Source organism: Periplaneta americana, chromosome 1 (assembly GCF_040183065.1).
Source record: "Periplaneta americana isolate PAMFEO1 chromosome 1, P.americana_PAMFEO1_priV1, whole genome shotgun sequence".
NCBI lineage: Eukaryota > Metazoa > Arthropoda > Insecta > Blattodea > Blattidae > Periplaneta > Periplaneta americana.
The window spans coordinates 185,014,065-185,030,006 of record NC_091117.1 but is presented as its reverse complement, the minus strand read 5'-3'; the positions used below and the strand labels follow the sequence as shown (position 1 = coordinate 185,030,006).

Sequence of the window (15,942 nt, the reverse complement as noted above, 5' to 3'; positions counted from 1 at the left end):
AGTGGTTCCAATTTTACGGGCTAATACAGTAAAACTCCGCTTGTACTTTGGTCTTGTTAACTGATATTTCAACACTGAAGTTTTTTGCCGTGATATTCATGAATTGACCTCTTTAAATCATTCTCTTTATTAAAGAAAAATTGCTACATTATAAATAATTTCACTGTTTAAACTATTGAAGTTACTTATTATATACGTGGTTTCTTTCATTTTGCGTGCATCATCGAAACAACTCGCTAATCCTTAATCCATTTCACGTGTTACGGTACCGTTTCTGATGAGAACCGGTTCCGCGTGTATTAAATAAGTACGCCGTTCCAGTCTGGCACAGTACATGCACGGAGTGCAGGAATCTGCTCACCGCTGCACTACACCGAGAAGTACGCTCCATTAAATTGGTTCAATGTTTTACCGCATCCAGCCCACTTCAACATTTAGAATAGTGCATTATGCAACGAGGCTATAATGGTAGTAATTAAGACGCGAGTATGTTTATGAAACTCGCTTGCGCTCGTTTCATAATTTTCATACAAGCGTCTTAATTACCATTATAGTCAAGTTTCATACGACTTTTTATGCTCGACCATATTTCTAACTTGAAATTATTCAGAAGTATTCATTTTATTCTTATCTGACTGAGGAGCGGAACTGACCTTGTGCAATACCTCGTAAATTGTGAGATGTGCGCAGACGCGAAAGTATTGATTTTTTCCGAGGAACAAATGTCCACATTGACCTTGATATAAACTAGAGAGTAAAATAAACATTAATCTTGATATAACCTTGAAATTGATTTAGACATTGAAAAACGAGATGACAAATTGAATTTATTTGAATATTATTTAGAATTAATGCTAATTATTATAGTAACAGAACATAACCTTCTGCGACAGTATTGGATTTCCAGCCTCCGTGACGTTTCCCTAGTTGTCTTTCGATTGCATATCCGAGAATAATCGATACTTGCGCTTTCATATTGCTACAATGGTGTTTTCTGATTGGTGGAACACCTGAACTTTAATGAATAGGTGTACTTTAATGAGGTCTATTAAAGGTATACCAGGTGTATAATTATTACATTTCGGCATGGTCGAGCATAAAATATCTACGAATATTAATTTCTTGAAAATACGAAGGAAGATGTAGCTAAATATCAGTTACCTATTATTGTTATTGTCCCTTGACATTTCTCCGCCGATCTCCTCGCAGACTCCGGTTACGCAGAAGAGCTTTCTATTTTCCTTGGAGCTTGCTATCGGTAATGCGCCGCGCTGTATAGGCAATTCGACACACAACAAATGCAAAATATTAGGCCTACTAATGCAAGCCCTTAAATCATCATTTAATCACCTGAATTAAGAAAGACAATGCGGAATCCCGTCAGCTTTCTTGTTCCAAATATTTATTGCACGTGTTTAAAAATGTTTATGCTCGACCATGCCGAAATGTAGTAATTACACACCTGGTAGCAGTCCTTTAATGCATGTCATTAAAGTACACCTATTCATTAAAGTTCAGGTTTTCGATTATTCTCGGATATGCAATCGAAAGATGAGGGAAACGTCACGGAGGCTGGAAATCCAATACTGTCGCAGAAGGTTATGTTCTGTTACTATAATAACTAGCGTTAATTGTAAATAATATTCAAATAAATTCAATTTGTCATCTCGTTTTTCAATGTCGAATTCAATTTCAAGGTTATATCAAGACTATTGTTTATCTTACTATTATCACAGTCTACTATATACAGTCGCGAAGCTTGAGGTGATTTTTTGCAAATCTCGTGATAAAGCGCTTCAAGCGGTTAGCAACTAGAAACAATAGACTGTCCACGGTCGACTTTGGACTGTGTTGTATTTCCATGGAGTGCTAGCTCGTTGCGTATTTCACATTGATGCTTGTGAAATGTTCGTTATTGGTTGTAATGAAAATGTTAATGGCTAAAATACAATAATTGGAATAATAATATTTTACTAGAGACGTAGAAAAATTAAGTTTGTTTTAATTAAATTTATTGATCACGTTTTATTTCAATTCTGGTGGGATTATTATTGCTTAGGCCTACTTTTTTTTTCAAAGGGTATGTTTTTAATTGTAGCTGTTAATTTTGTTGTTATTTTTTATTTATTACTTTACTAGAGACGTAGAAAAAGTCTGTTACAATAAAATTTATTGATCACGTTTTATTTCCAATTCTGGTGTGATTATTATTGCTTAACCTCATCCCACTTTGTTAACTACGTAAGCATACACTACAAGTACCGGTACACGTAAATAAGTTAATCCATTAAGTCATATTTCCATTATTATTGTTGTAAAGGGAAATGAAAATTAATATTTATTGGTTTCATAGTTAATTATCGCTATAATCTTGAATGAGTGAAGCTATTATAGTAAATTTCAATTCCTTTTGCACAAACAAAAATAATATTAACCTATTTCTTGCAGGTATCTTCGAGTTTATGGTGGAATTTAATATACTTCATTAAAATAATAAATTAACTTTATGCATTTTCAATAATGGAAGGAAGGTGTTAATTTTTCCAAAAGAACACGACAACGAAAGTGTAACATATTTTGTCGTCTGCTAGGAGAGAGATCTGCGATGATGAGGCGATAGTAGCGATCCTAGTGGTGGGCAACTACCCATGTTTGCATTTTTACTACATATTGAGCTTCGCGACTGTATATAGTAGACTGTGGTATTATCAAGGTCGTCGATATTCGTTTCCCGGAAAAAAATCAATACTTTCGCGTCTGCGCACATATCACAATTCATGAGGTAGGCTATTGCACTCACATAACAATAATATGAATACTTACGAATAATTTCAAGTTAGAAATATGGTCGAGCATAAAAAGTCGTATGAAACTTGCCTATAATGGTAATTAAGACGCTCGTATGAAAATTATGAAACTCGCTTGCGCTCGTTTCATAAACATCCTCGCGTCTTAATTACTATCATTATAGGCTCGTTGCATAATGTACTATTAAAAAGTGATGTATCATTCGCTGTAGTTACCGTTGAGAAATGGAGGCAAAGTTTACTCGGATTCTATTTTTTAGTTCTATCAGGATATATGAGTTATTTCTGTACAATTTATCTTTTAGAGTTTTCAGAGATAGAAGTCACAAGGGGTTAGGTTAGGCTGATCTGGGGATCGAAGGAGTCACATATTTCTACCGATAATTCCATACTGGAATACTAAGGTTCGTCCATAGCTGAACGTGCTGTCACAGAATCCTTTTGGAAAAAGGTAAAAGCACGCTCCCTCGTAGCCTCAAGGCATACTGAGTTATCTGTCAGTAAGAAGGAAACTTGGGTAAGAACTAATCGATAATTGTGTCATGGAACCCATTGCACTGTTTCTCTTGAAAAATCTACCTCTCGATCGAGTTTCAGCCAATCAGAATGGGATACAGTGGCACACGCAGTGCGGCTCGTGATAAAATATGATGTGTGTTCACAATTTTGTGTTCCAAAATCGAAGGGAATTTGAAATCGTACGTTTTTAGCCTAATATGAAATATCATGATTCCAATGTTTCACTGTCGAAAGAACCGTATATAAATTCAAAACAACATATAATACGAGTAATAATAATAATAATAATAATAATAATAATAATAATAATAATAATAATAATAATAATAATATTAATAATGAAACCTAGTCTTTTTTATTTCCAATTTTTCCTGGTAAGCCAGTTTACCCAGTTCTTTACTCTTCAAAATTACTTAAACAGGTAAAAGCGCCCTCTGTTTACGTTTGTTAAAAATTAATACATAATATAATTTACCTACAAAAGCGTGTGTTCAGTAATATATTTTGATTCACAACACACTGATACACTATAGCCTATACCAGTACTGTAATCCCATTCGCATAGATTGATTACTATAAATGCATGCCAGTAAATATTATTCTTAAATAATATACACTACCATACAGATACTTAAATTTATACCACCATCACATTCAGCCAGCACGTCTTTGAAAGCCAAACTATGCTATATGCCAACACTGAAGTACAGTAATTCACAAACTACACTCTCGTAGCAGCACTGTACACACATCCACATAAAGTAAACGTTCCGACAGAGTGATGCTGACACCTGCAGGCTAAAATACAGACTTATTAAATTTTCTCCTCGAGATATAGCACGTAAACGATAGGCATCGATGCACCTGACATCTGTAGGATAGATTCACTGTTCACTTAACGCTTTGTGCTCTTGACGAGTTATAAGCGGCCAGCGAAAGACAATTTTCTTCCGCGCATGCGTGAAATTTCTGTAACCTTCTTGAAAAGAGCACGGCTTGTACGTGAACGGATGTTGCCAAGTTTACATAAGAAGTTTATGCAAGATGCGGGAAGTTTAAAATACTAGATTCTGATATTATACATCTCCACTACGTCAATACGGTATTAAATAATAAAACTAGTCGTGCATGAATGGAAACAAGGTGTTCACGTGCTCTTGTGCTCTTATTGACGCACCGCCACTGGGCACACGTGATAAGTAAGGACGATCAAAAAGGTATTTCAGTCAGGTATTTATCGAAGTTGAAGAACATACACGTACAGATGAAAACTGAAATAAATAACAAATAAGTAGCAATGAAAAGAAGTATAATGAATGGGAGAACTTCCATACAGAACGTAAATACAGCGAAGGGAATGTCGGCTATGGTTTGTGCAGCCCTCCCTCCTGCTGATGGAAGAGATAAAGATAAACTTCCAGAAATATAGAGGGGAAGGTTTGATTTCTGGAACATGCAATTCGTGGGGAGTACCTATAACAGAAATCACGAAATACGTTGTACGGCTTCTACTCATTTCATAACATATTCTTCGGAATGAAATTGGAGTTGATAATAGAGAGTTGTCTGTGCAACAACCGAAAAAATAAAAACGTTGTAAACATAATATCGTGTACTATTTCATTTTGAACGTATCAAGGCACTTAAATAATATAAACACATGTAAGGCATAAGACTGATAATTTCAGAAAGTAGAACTGAAATACCTGGAATGTAAAATTAACGATGAAAGCCTGTTTCAGAAGAAAATCACACACTGATTACCAAATGCTACTACAGTCTCTAAAAAATCCTGGGTTCCAAACTCCACTCTACAATAACAAAACTACGAGTCTTCAAAATACTAACATTACCTGTTCTTTTATATTTAACATAAACGTGGATTCCAACACAAGAAAGGAAAAAAAATCTCTTATTACTTTCGAAAACAAAATTTTGATATTATATTTTTAGCCCATTCTAGACAAGGTTGTATGGATAATCCTAAAAAAAAAAAAAAATAGTGAACAGAGAAGCGTGTGAAAGATCCAAACAGTCCTATAGTGGCACTTGTGAACAGCAGAATACTACAATGGCTAGGCTTTCTTCTACAAAAATGTATGACGTGCACATTATAGCAATCAGATGACACATCAAATAAATCTCACATATTCACTTGTCTACTTTTCCAACATACAAGAGCTGTACATTAAATCGTATTCTCAATTCTTTCTATAAGAAAAATATGTGAAGTTAAAAAACATATTCACTTGTCTCCTTTTCCAATCTACAAGAGCTGTGCTTGATTCAGGGATTTTGGCCCGTGCAAAAAGTAAGTAGATACACCATACTTGGGCATCGTGTCTCACTTGAGAATTTGTGCCTCACTGACCTTCACAGAGCTTATCGCTCTAAGTGACATCATCTTCACAGTCCCCGTTCCTCCCTCACGTAGCTCCTAGGCGTGGGCAAGTTCTATATCGGTTTCATAAGCAATATCAGTGATGGCATAATGGCATTATCAAAGCAGTGTGTACGCGTTAGAAAACGATTATTTCATGAGAAATGGGAGGAAGTTTTGTTTCGCTGTTTAGAAGGGGAGAACATACGATGTATGTTATGCTCGAAAATCCTATTAGGCATTAATAAATTTAATATACAACGACATTACTCCTTATGTTATAAAGAACATGCTGAATTAGAAGGTAAGACAAATTAAATGTTATTTTTTTCATACTATTCAGAAGACAATTTACGATCTTAACATTTGCATAGTATACTAAATACGACATTATACCTTAAACACGCTGCATTAAAAGGTACGAGGAATTAAATATTGTTTGTACGTATTATTTCCAAAAGAAATTTATAAAAAAAAATCGAATGTGCGTAGAAAACGAAATATGATTTTCTGAAATTATTTTAGAACGTGCAAATCTATTAAGTAATCTTGATAAACTCCAGAATATTCAAGAAAATAAACGTAGACAACGTGATGGAATATTATTGGCTAGTTACGCAATTTCAATGATGGAGAAACAGTAAAGACGTTTATGATTACAGCTGCCGAATTAATTTGCCAAATTCAATAAAAGTTTTAGAGAGTCTCATGTTAACCAAGCGCTTTCCTAATAATTCGCCACTGACCGCCTTAGCGATTACGATAAGGTGATGCAGGTCACAGCAGTTTATATTTCCCATCCGACTCTGCAGTCTCCTCACCTAGTAAACAAATTATTTCAAATCGAGTGCCTCACGTAACCGAAAATTGTACCCATGTATGAGATAGACTAAAAGCGAGTTACTGTACTCCAACCATGAGAAAGTCTTTGGGGAATGAGACGAAGCGGGGTAATGCTGTGAATGAATGTTGATGTCATAAGATGTCATAAGGTCACACACGTGGGTGCTCTTATCTCTATTGGCTAGCTCTCACAGCACAAACCATAACATTGATTCACACATATTGATACTATCCTAGTTACAAAATTAGATCACTGTTAATCTCCTGGTCTTTTAATCTCTCCATACAGGAAATAACATATGCAGGAGAGCGCATGGTTTTTAAATTGATGTTATAATGGGTCACACAGGTCAGGCCGCGCAGTCATAACACCTAATACTTCCTTCTTATCATGTCGCGGTACATTCCGTCTTAAAACACAGTATTCTTCCACAGCCCTGATACTACCCACTATAGTCACGACGCTGATTCCCGGCGTGACTCCTCCTCTTTGCTTACGTCTTAGGAAGTGAAGGCTCTATATTTCTATAAAGTCTAGGTAGATAGTATCGTTCGCCATTTTTGTTCTTTCGTTGCCGAGCTACCAGACGAGGAATCTATTTGCCACACCGTTAAACACTATCATGTTGTAGCTGCTATGATAATAAATCAAACGCACTGTAATTGAGCAAATAATTGAGCGGAAAATAATGTCCTCATGTGCTTTCTGCGAACGCCAATGAAAGAGCCAAATGGCGGGCGATTATTTTAAGTATTTATCGAGCCTTAGGAAATACATAACGTCATCATCTGCGAATCACAAGACTCACACGTTTAAATGTAGCCGACCTGCAACGTGATTGGCTGCCGGAAATAAGAGCGACGGGACTATACGTCTGTTGACTAAACAATGTCATGATGACATATTTTCTTGACTTGAGTGTCCCTCAGCTTCCAGCATAGATATTATTTTCATTCTTCCTCTTTCCTCTTCCCCTCCTATGCACATTTGTGATTAAATTTCTTTCATATGACGCAACACACAGCTCGCTCACTAGCCAAACCACCAAGGACAGGGGCCATTAACGCTGAATCGAGCTATATATTAAATCGTATTCTCAATTTCTGCTGTCCGAAATCCCTTTTTCTATGAGTAGCGAGTGACATTATTGGCGTGACTAAGCAACCGAAATCTTTGCCCATCTCCGATAAGTAGGCTAATATATTAAAGAATATGCTGAATAAATGGTCTTTACGTAAATGTAACAGATAATGTTGTAAACGAGGAAGTGACGAGCAGAATAATCTGTCACAAACTTTAGCACAGATAGATGAATGAATGCAGCACTTACCTCCACGTGAGATTGGTGTAATGCCACTTCTGGCCGTGGAGAGTGTAGCGTTTATTTCTGAAGTGGGTGGATGTGATGTCGGGCAGACCACATCGTGGCTTCTTCATCAGCGCTATCGTGGCTTCGTCCATCTCTCCCGTTTCAGGAATGTTGCCGTAATGCTAGACAAGAGATTCGATATTGTAGCGTTAAGACTCTGTACAACTGAACTAAAGTGATAGACTGTAATAATAATGATAATGATGATAATAATAATAATAATAATAATAGTAACATTAATAAAATAATAATAATAAGAAAATAATAATAAAATAATAATAATAAAATAATAATAATAATAATAATAAAATAATAATAATAATCATCATCATCATCATCAAGGTTCATGTCTGTTGGCTTGTTCCGTCTTCAAGACTTCGAGAGTTTTCTTGGTCTCTACCTGGTCAGTGGTCTGCCTCTACTACGAAAGTTGGTTTATAGTTAAAGAAAGCTTTAATCATACCCTCATGTGGCATTCTCAATCATTTTAATTTTTCTTCATTTTTTCCATCCTTTCTATCAGAGTGTACGAAACCCAATTCATCTCTGACGTATGCGTTTCTTTTGTTTGTTTTTTTTTTTTTTAAGTGTAATAGCCTACCAGTGGTCTTACAATAGTACATTATGCAACGAGCCTATAATGGTAGTAATTAAGACACGAGTATGTTCGTTTATGAAACGAGCGCAAGCGAGTTTCATAATTTTCATACGAGCGTCTTAATTACCATTAGGATAGGCAAGTTTCATACGACTTTTTATGCTCGACCATATTTCTAACTTGAAATTATTCATAAGTATTCATGTTATGGTTATGTAAGTGAGGAGCGGAACTGACCTGAATTGTGAGATGTGCGCAGACGCGAAAGTATTGATTTTTTCCGAGGCACGAATGTCATTGACCTTGATATAATCTAGAGAATAACATGAACATTAGTCTTGATATAACCTGGAAATTGATTTAGATTTGAAAAATCGAGATGACAAATTGAATTTATTTGAATATTATTTACAATTAACGCTAATTATTATAGTAACGGAACATAACCTTCTGCAACGGTATTGGATTTCCAGCGTCCGTAACTTTTCGCTAATTGTCTTTCGATTGCATATCCGAGAATAATCGATACTTGCGGTTTTATAGTGGTACAATGGTGATTTCTCATCGGCTGAACAACTGAATTATAATGAATAGATGTACTTTAATGAGGTCCATTAAAGGGCTACTACAAGGTGTATAATTACTACATTTCGGCATGGTCGAGCATAAAATAAATATCATTTCAGCAATAACTACTTTCCTCCTATTTGATCTGTTTAGGATTCAATTTTCGCATCCATAGGACACCATTTACCTTATATATTTTGTCTTGTTTTTTACATAAATGTTCTTCCAAGACGACTGTATTTTTCACGTATAATATAAATTCCAAAATACAATGTAAAACAGCAAACAATTAAATTAAATGCTGTATTACGTATATAGATTCCTTGTGTACGCAACGTCTTTCCAACATTCTTAACGTTGGCACATAATTGAACTCACGTTCACATCAATATCTACAAGAATTAAGGGGAGTGATGGATGAAATTTTGGTCATTTTCAGTCAAAAGTCGCATTTTCGTATTCTTGTAAAAATGAATCAGAGATCTCTTATTTATATGTTCCAATGCTCTGCGGCATTCGAAAGCACAAAAATTGGGCCTCAATGTAAAACTATTATTCTGGAAAAATCTCAATTTGGGACAAATATTGGAAGTGTCTATTTTAAACTGCATGGCCGATTATGACCAACATCCATGAACTTCAATTCTATGCAAATTTTACAAGCTGTTTTCTCACGCTTTTTTTTCAGTACTTTTCGTTAGGTTCTAAGTGTAAAAGGTTCTCACAATTTCTACTGCATGTTGTATAAGCTGCGATTAACAAAAGAGCGCATGAGTTTTATGATTAAATGAATAGCTTTAAAAAAAAAAATGAAATATTTATAGCGCCAATGGGAAATTTATATTTTTAGATATGCAGTGGTCATAAAATTTTTTCCCCCTTTTGTAGTAAAGATATAGGAAAACTGATACGTGATGTTTTTCTAAATATTCCACTGGTCTTGCAAAAAAAATTTCAAACATTTTACTCAAAAATTGAGCAACACATTTCATTTTGAAAAAGAAATTTTTTTAGAATATTTTTGTTAATAACTCAGAAATTAATTGACTCCCAGAAATGAAACTTCACCACATCAACTATCACATGGCGATTATGTGTACAAAAAATCAAGGACGTAGCTTGACAAATGTAGAAAATAGAAATTTCACCCATCACCCCCCTTAATATTATAGTATCGTACGTAATTCTAGGAATGTACTATTCTACAAGCATAGAAAGGACAACAGTGAGCTGTAAAAAAAGTTTACATAGCAATTTTGTTATGTACAGTAGTGGCAAAAAAAAAACCGGACCGATCCTTGTAGCTGATTTCAGAGTCACAGATTCAAATTTTGCTAGTCACAAAACACATCCAACTTGCATAATTAATTGTAACAATGAAATGTATTGCATTTGTTCGATTCTACCGTTTTTTGTTTCCTTCAGTGCCTCAAACTTACAGACGAAAAAACTTTGAGAGTTTTATTTCCATCTAGCATCAATATTACATTTCTACCTCTATTCGGCAAAGATAACTGTGTATTTTTACCAGTGGCGTAGCGTCAATGTAAGCTAAAAAGCTCAGCTTCTCCAGTTAATAATAATAATTTCATAATAAACCTGCAGTTTATGAACAAAATTATTTATTAATTTTAATAGAGTTTATATTTATGCGTTAAATATTGTGATGCGGCAGCTCAGGATGATTTGTGATGCAGCAGTAAACAAGAAGCCTGCACACACTAGCTTCCAAGCAGACTGGTTTCTTTCACTCATTCTTCTGTGTAACCCATCCCGCAGATTCTCCATCCCTTTCTAACTAAACTACCCTTGTCGCAAGGCACGGAAGAAGCTAGCTTTTACATTGAAAGTTTTCGAGTTATCCCTTTCGTGAGGGTTTGTTCAGTTGAAGTGTTAGTGTGCATTGCGGCTGATATAATAAATAATGAGTGAAATAACAGTTCCTGACACCAATTTACTTGAATTTTTAGGACAATTCTATTATCAAGACTGACTTACGAACAAAAGTGCGATTTAAAAGACAAATGACCGTGTCTATTTGTTAGAGATATGTGTAAACCATGAAATCATATTTTACTACGCACCATTTGAGGTCATGCCTTATTGGTGTTACGAGGTTCCAACCAATCTTCGGACTGCTGACTTGACATTGACATTGACATTGACTACTATTTATTTTAAGACTATATTTTTGTAATACGTTTTCTCATATGTACATGAAAGACAACTTGAGTTAGCTTCCCCTGCTCAAAATTTCATGCTACGCCACTGATTTTTGCATTAAATAGCAGTACATACCTCTGAGTTCATTATCCATATTGAAATTACCACAGTTTGACACAATACACAGCACATGATTCTTTTGTCTCAGCTACAAGGATCGGTCCGGTTTTTTTGCCACTACTGTACAAAAATTTTTCTTCGAAATATATAATTGAAAGCGTAAATAATAAGTGCATTTCTAATAAAAATAAACTAGATATCAAAGAATTATGTGTTAACAGGCAGAGATATAAAATAAATTCAGAGAAGTAAACTCAAAGAATAATAGCACTACATCGTTCAGTAAATGTGTAAACTTTTCATAGGAAACGAAGTCTGAAACAAGACCAAGTGAGCGCTTAACTATGATTCGCAAACAGCTAGTAATCTTGGAAATAGGTATAAATGGGTGGGCCTCAATGTGAAACTATTATTCTGGAAAAATCTTAATTTGGGACAAATATTGGAAGTTTCTATTTTAAACTGCATGACCGATTATGACCAGCAAGTAGATAAGTACTGACTTAAAATGAACAATGATAAGCCCAGATAACGCTCTCAAGGCCAGAATACTACAACACTGTCTCATTAAGCTGTCGAGCTGGCAGCAGACTGATTAGACTATTAAGTAACTTATTTGACGAAATAGTTTCGTAAGACATAATTTTATTACTGCTGAAAATATATAGCATTGACAATTCCCTGTATACTACATTACAAAGTACTGACTGGTTTACGAAAGATACTTTTCTATTACACGTTGCTTCTACTACAAGAAATAATCCTACAAGTATACAGCTGCGAATAAAAATAGCAATGATAAGCACTGTCATTTTCTATAAAATCTGATAGGTTATGTGAAATTGCATGTGGTGTTAGAGTTTTAAAATATTATTAATCTACTTTTTTTATTTTATTGGGTTATTTTACGACGCTGTATCAACATCTAGGTTATTTACCGTCTGAATGATATGAAGGTGATAATGCCGGTGAAATGAGTCCGGGGTCCAGCACCGAAAGTTACCCAGCATTTGCTCGTATTGGGTTGAGGGAAAACCCCGGAAAAACCTCAACCAGGTAACTTGCCCCGACCGGGATTCGAACCCGGGCCACCTGGTTTCGCAGCCAGACGCGCTGACCGTTACTCCACAGGTGTGGACTTATTAATCTACTGAACCACGCAATGTAGCGATCTATTTCATCGCGTAACGTGCTTTTATTAAAGCAGTGGAAAATTGGCTTTGAAATGTTCAAAGTATTCGCTGTAATTTCCGATAAAAAGTTTTTTACATGTGATAGTCCTATTTATTTAAAGTAATATACTGGGTCATGAAATACAAAGTTCTACTTTATGATTTTGAAAAGCGTGTTTATTATAAAAACGGATAATTGGTTTCAAAGTGTTCTAAATATTCGCTGTTATTTGTTATAAAATCCGACAAGTTTCATTACACATGGTATTAGAATTTTAAAGTATATTAATAGTCTACAGAATCACGAAATGAAGCTTTCTCTTTTATGATTTTCTGAAGGGTGTTTATTAAAATGAAGGAAAATTGATTTCAAAATGTTCATACTGTCTTCTGTAATTTGATATAAAATCTTTTAAGTTTTATTACACGTGTTGTTAAAATGTTTAAGTATGTTAACAATAATCTACTGAAGCGTTATATTACATAATTTTGTAAAATTTTGTCCTTAAAATAATGAAAAATGAGCTTTGAGATGTTCAATTTGTATGCCGTAATTTTCTATAAAATCTTGCATGTTTTATGACATGCAATGTTTTATTCTTAAAGTCTTTTAATAATCTATTGGACAATGAAATGAAATGTTCTGCTTTATAGTATAAACTGTGTTTATTAAAATAATATAAAATTGGCTTCAAATTGTTCAAACATTTCGTTGTTATTTTCTATAAAACTGGCAAATTTTATTGCATAGGCCTAAAATATTAGAATTTTAAAGTATCGTATATTAATATAAACAGGACCATAAAATGAAGTGTTCTATTTAAAGTGTGTTTCCTAGAATAAAGAAAAATTGCCTTCAATGTGTACAAACTATTGACTTTAATTTGCAACAAATTCTTGTAAGTTTTATTAAACGTGCCATTAAAATTTTGAATTATGTCAATAATCATCTACTGGACCATAAAATGTAGTGTACTATTTTATTTTTGTAATGTGTGATTATTAAAACAAAGGAAAATTGGCTTTAAAATGTTCAAAATGTATGCTGTAATTTGCTATAAAATCTTATGATATTATTACTTATTACTAGGGACAGGTATTTATGGAGATTAATTTTATTATTTGTGTTTTTAATACTGTTTTCAGCGGAGATTGTTGGTGATTGATTTGTACTCTTGGCGGAGATTAATGGAAATTTTTGAAAATACAATTATTTTGGAATTGGAGTATTAACTTAGTATGAATATTACTTTCCAAATAATTAGCATTAAACGTTCGTTGGATTCTGATAAAGGTGCGGTATGACCAAGAGACAATATGTGTTGGATTGAGACTGTATTTAACACACATTCATTAAAAACGAAAAAAAAAAAAAAAAAACTTGCAGCCCTCAAATTATTAGTGAAATGTTGAATTCTCCGTCTTTTGACTTCACTAATGTAATCAGAACACTGGAATATCGTGTAATGTAGCCTACTTGGATATAACAAATTCCCGAAAAAATTCAGAATATGAAATTCGCTACAACACGACGCAATAGTAATAATTCGCGAATGTGTTCATATTTCGGTATTAGAACTCTATTTCGCGATTTGTCGTGATTGTTTTATCCACATATTTTTTAATCAGAATCACTTCATTCGCAAAGATTAGTAAAAATCTATTGTGTATATCAATTATGTCGTGATTTTCGCGATCTCCATAAATACCTGGCCCTGCTTATTCCCGGTGGAATAGAACATTTAAGAGAAACGGTTTGCTGTTATAAACATATTTCTAACATATGTTTCGTTATGAAATAAGTAAGTCTATCTAATTCAAAACAATTTATGAGATAGATTTAGAAAAGAGTACTCGACTGCTACGTTAAGATAGTACAGATAATTTTCAACACTGTTGCTTTGAAAAAAGTTTGAGAAAAATTGGATCATAACATAATACAAAGCTACCAACATAAGAGACAACAAAATAATGCGATATATCACACTTACCTGCATATTTCGGATGGCATCCCGGAGTTGGTCGTCGGTCCTCAGGTTGCCGGTTTCCAGATCCGACTGAGGGAGGTAGCCGAAGTTCATCAGATAGTGTTGCTGTAACAGGAAGCGTAAATAATATGACTTCCTCCTCGTGGCCTCAACGACATGCTTATGTGTGAAAAACCAGATAACAAAGCGCCGCTCACTGCTCGAATTGTCAGCGTAACAAATGGCTTGCAAAGGTGAAGATAAATTTTTCTAAAAATGAATATGACAAACCGACTGAACAAGTCAGTTACTTTCAATTCCCTGTCTGCCTTATGTCATAGGAGAGACAAAATTGATATAAATGATATATTATCAATAATACAAGCAAATCGCTAAAATGTGTGGGGATAAACCAATGTTTTGTGCAGGTGCATTAACGTTCAAAGATTCCTGACCCTTACTAATCGATAGTGATAGATAATACATCGTATTGCACTCATCGGACGAATCGCACGGATCGGAAAACGACAATCTTTGCTGTAATTGTTATGTAACAGCGTTCACTACATCGTATCGCATGCATCGGCTCTCGGTAAATCCGTCCACGTATCTCGGATGAGCAACTTTTCCGATGCGTGCGATCATGACCTTCTTTAATAAATCAATTTTAATTGGTCAACTGTTACTATTATGTTGTGCCATGTTCAGTGTCGCGCCAAAATGGCAGACGGAAAACTTATTTCGCTTGTAGAAAACTGCGAAGAATTATATAATTATTATATAATTTGAGGCATTCCCATTACAGTAATCAAGACGTTTCTTACATATTATATATATATATATATATATATATATATATATATATATATAATGTAACCAATATCTCTTTCGTTTCCTCTTCAATTAAGAAGCATGAAACAATTACGAATTCTTTCGCTAACACTCATTATTAATAGACCTAACCTCAAAACTCCTCTGTTTCCAGCAATGTCAATATCGTACGTCATATATATATATATATATATATATATATATATATATATGTCTTAAACAGCTGATAGGGAATCCGATGAGACGATGAGGTATAGCCGTTACAGTGAACGCACTTCACTTAAAATATCCGTTGCGTGCGATTCGTCCGAGGAGTGCGATACGATGTAGTGAACGCTTATCTTAAGTGTAGCTTCTTTAGTTATTACTTTTATGAATAGATGGCGAAGGTACCAGTCATTGTCGTCAATAGTACATTCAAAATGTCACCCCCTCTACTGATTGTAAAAAGCACTAGGTTTAGCGGGAAACCGCTGATATTGTCAATTATGAGAATAATTTATACTTAATCGACATAAGTATTTTCCCCAACACTTGTTTACTCTTCCCAATAATAATATCACCTATTGAGAAAGTACATTATCATCATTACCACTCTGATAGGA

At 34.4% G+C, this 15,942-nt stretch overlaps 1 protein-coding gene across 1 annotated transcript in view; it reads right to left on the bottom strand.

The window, feature by feature from the left end:
* Positions 1-15,942, bottom strand: part of LOC138705118 (matrix metalloproteinase-2-like) — a 672,465-nt gene that overhangs the window by 272,987 nt on the left and 383,536 nt on the right. Inside the window, exons 2-3 of the mRNA XM_069833774.1 lie at positions 14,531-14,632; positions 7,881-8,041 (exon numbers count right to left, since the gene is read on the bottom strand). Coding sequence (XP_069689875.1) covers positions 7,881-8,041; positions 14,531-14,632 — 263 coding nt within the window. The remainder of the gene's footprint in view (positions 1-7,880; positions 8,042-14,530; positions 14,633-15,942) is intronic.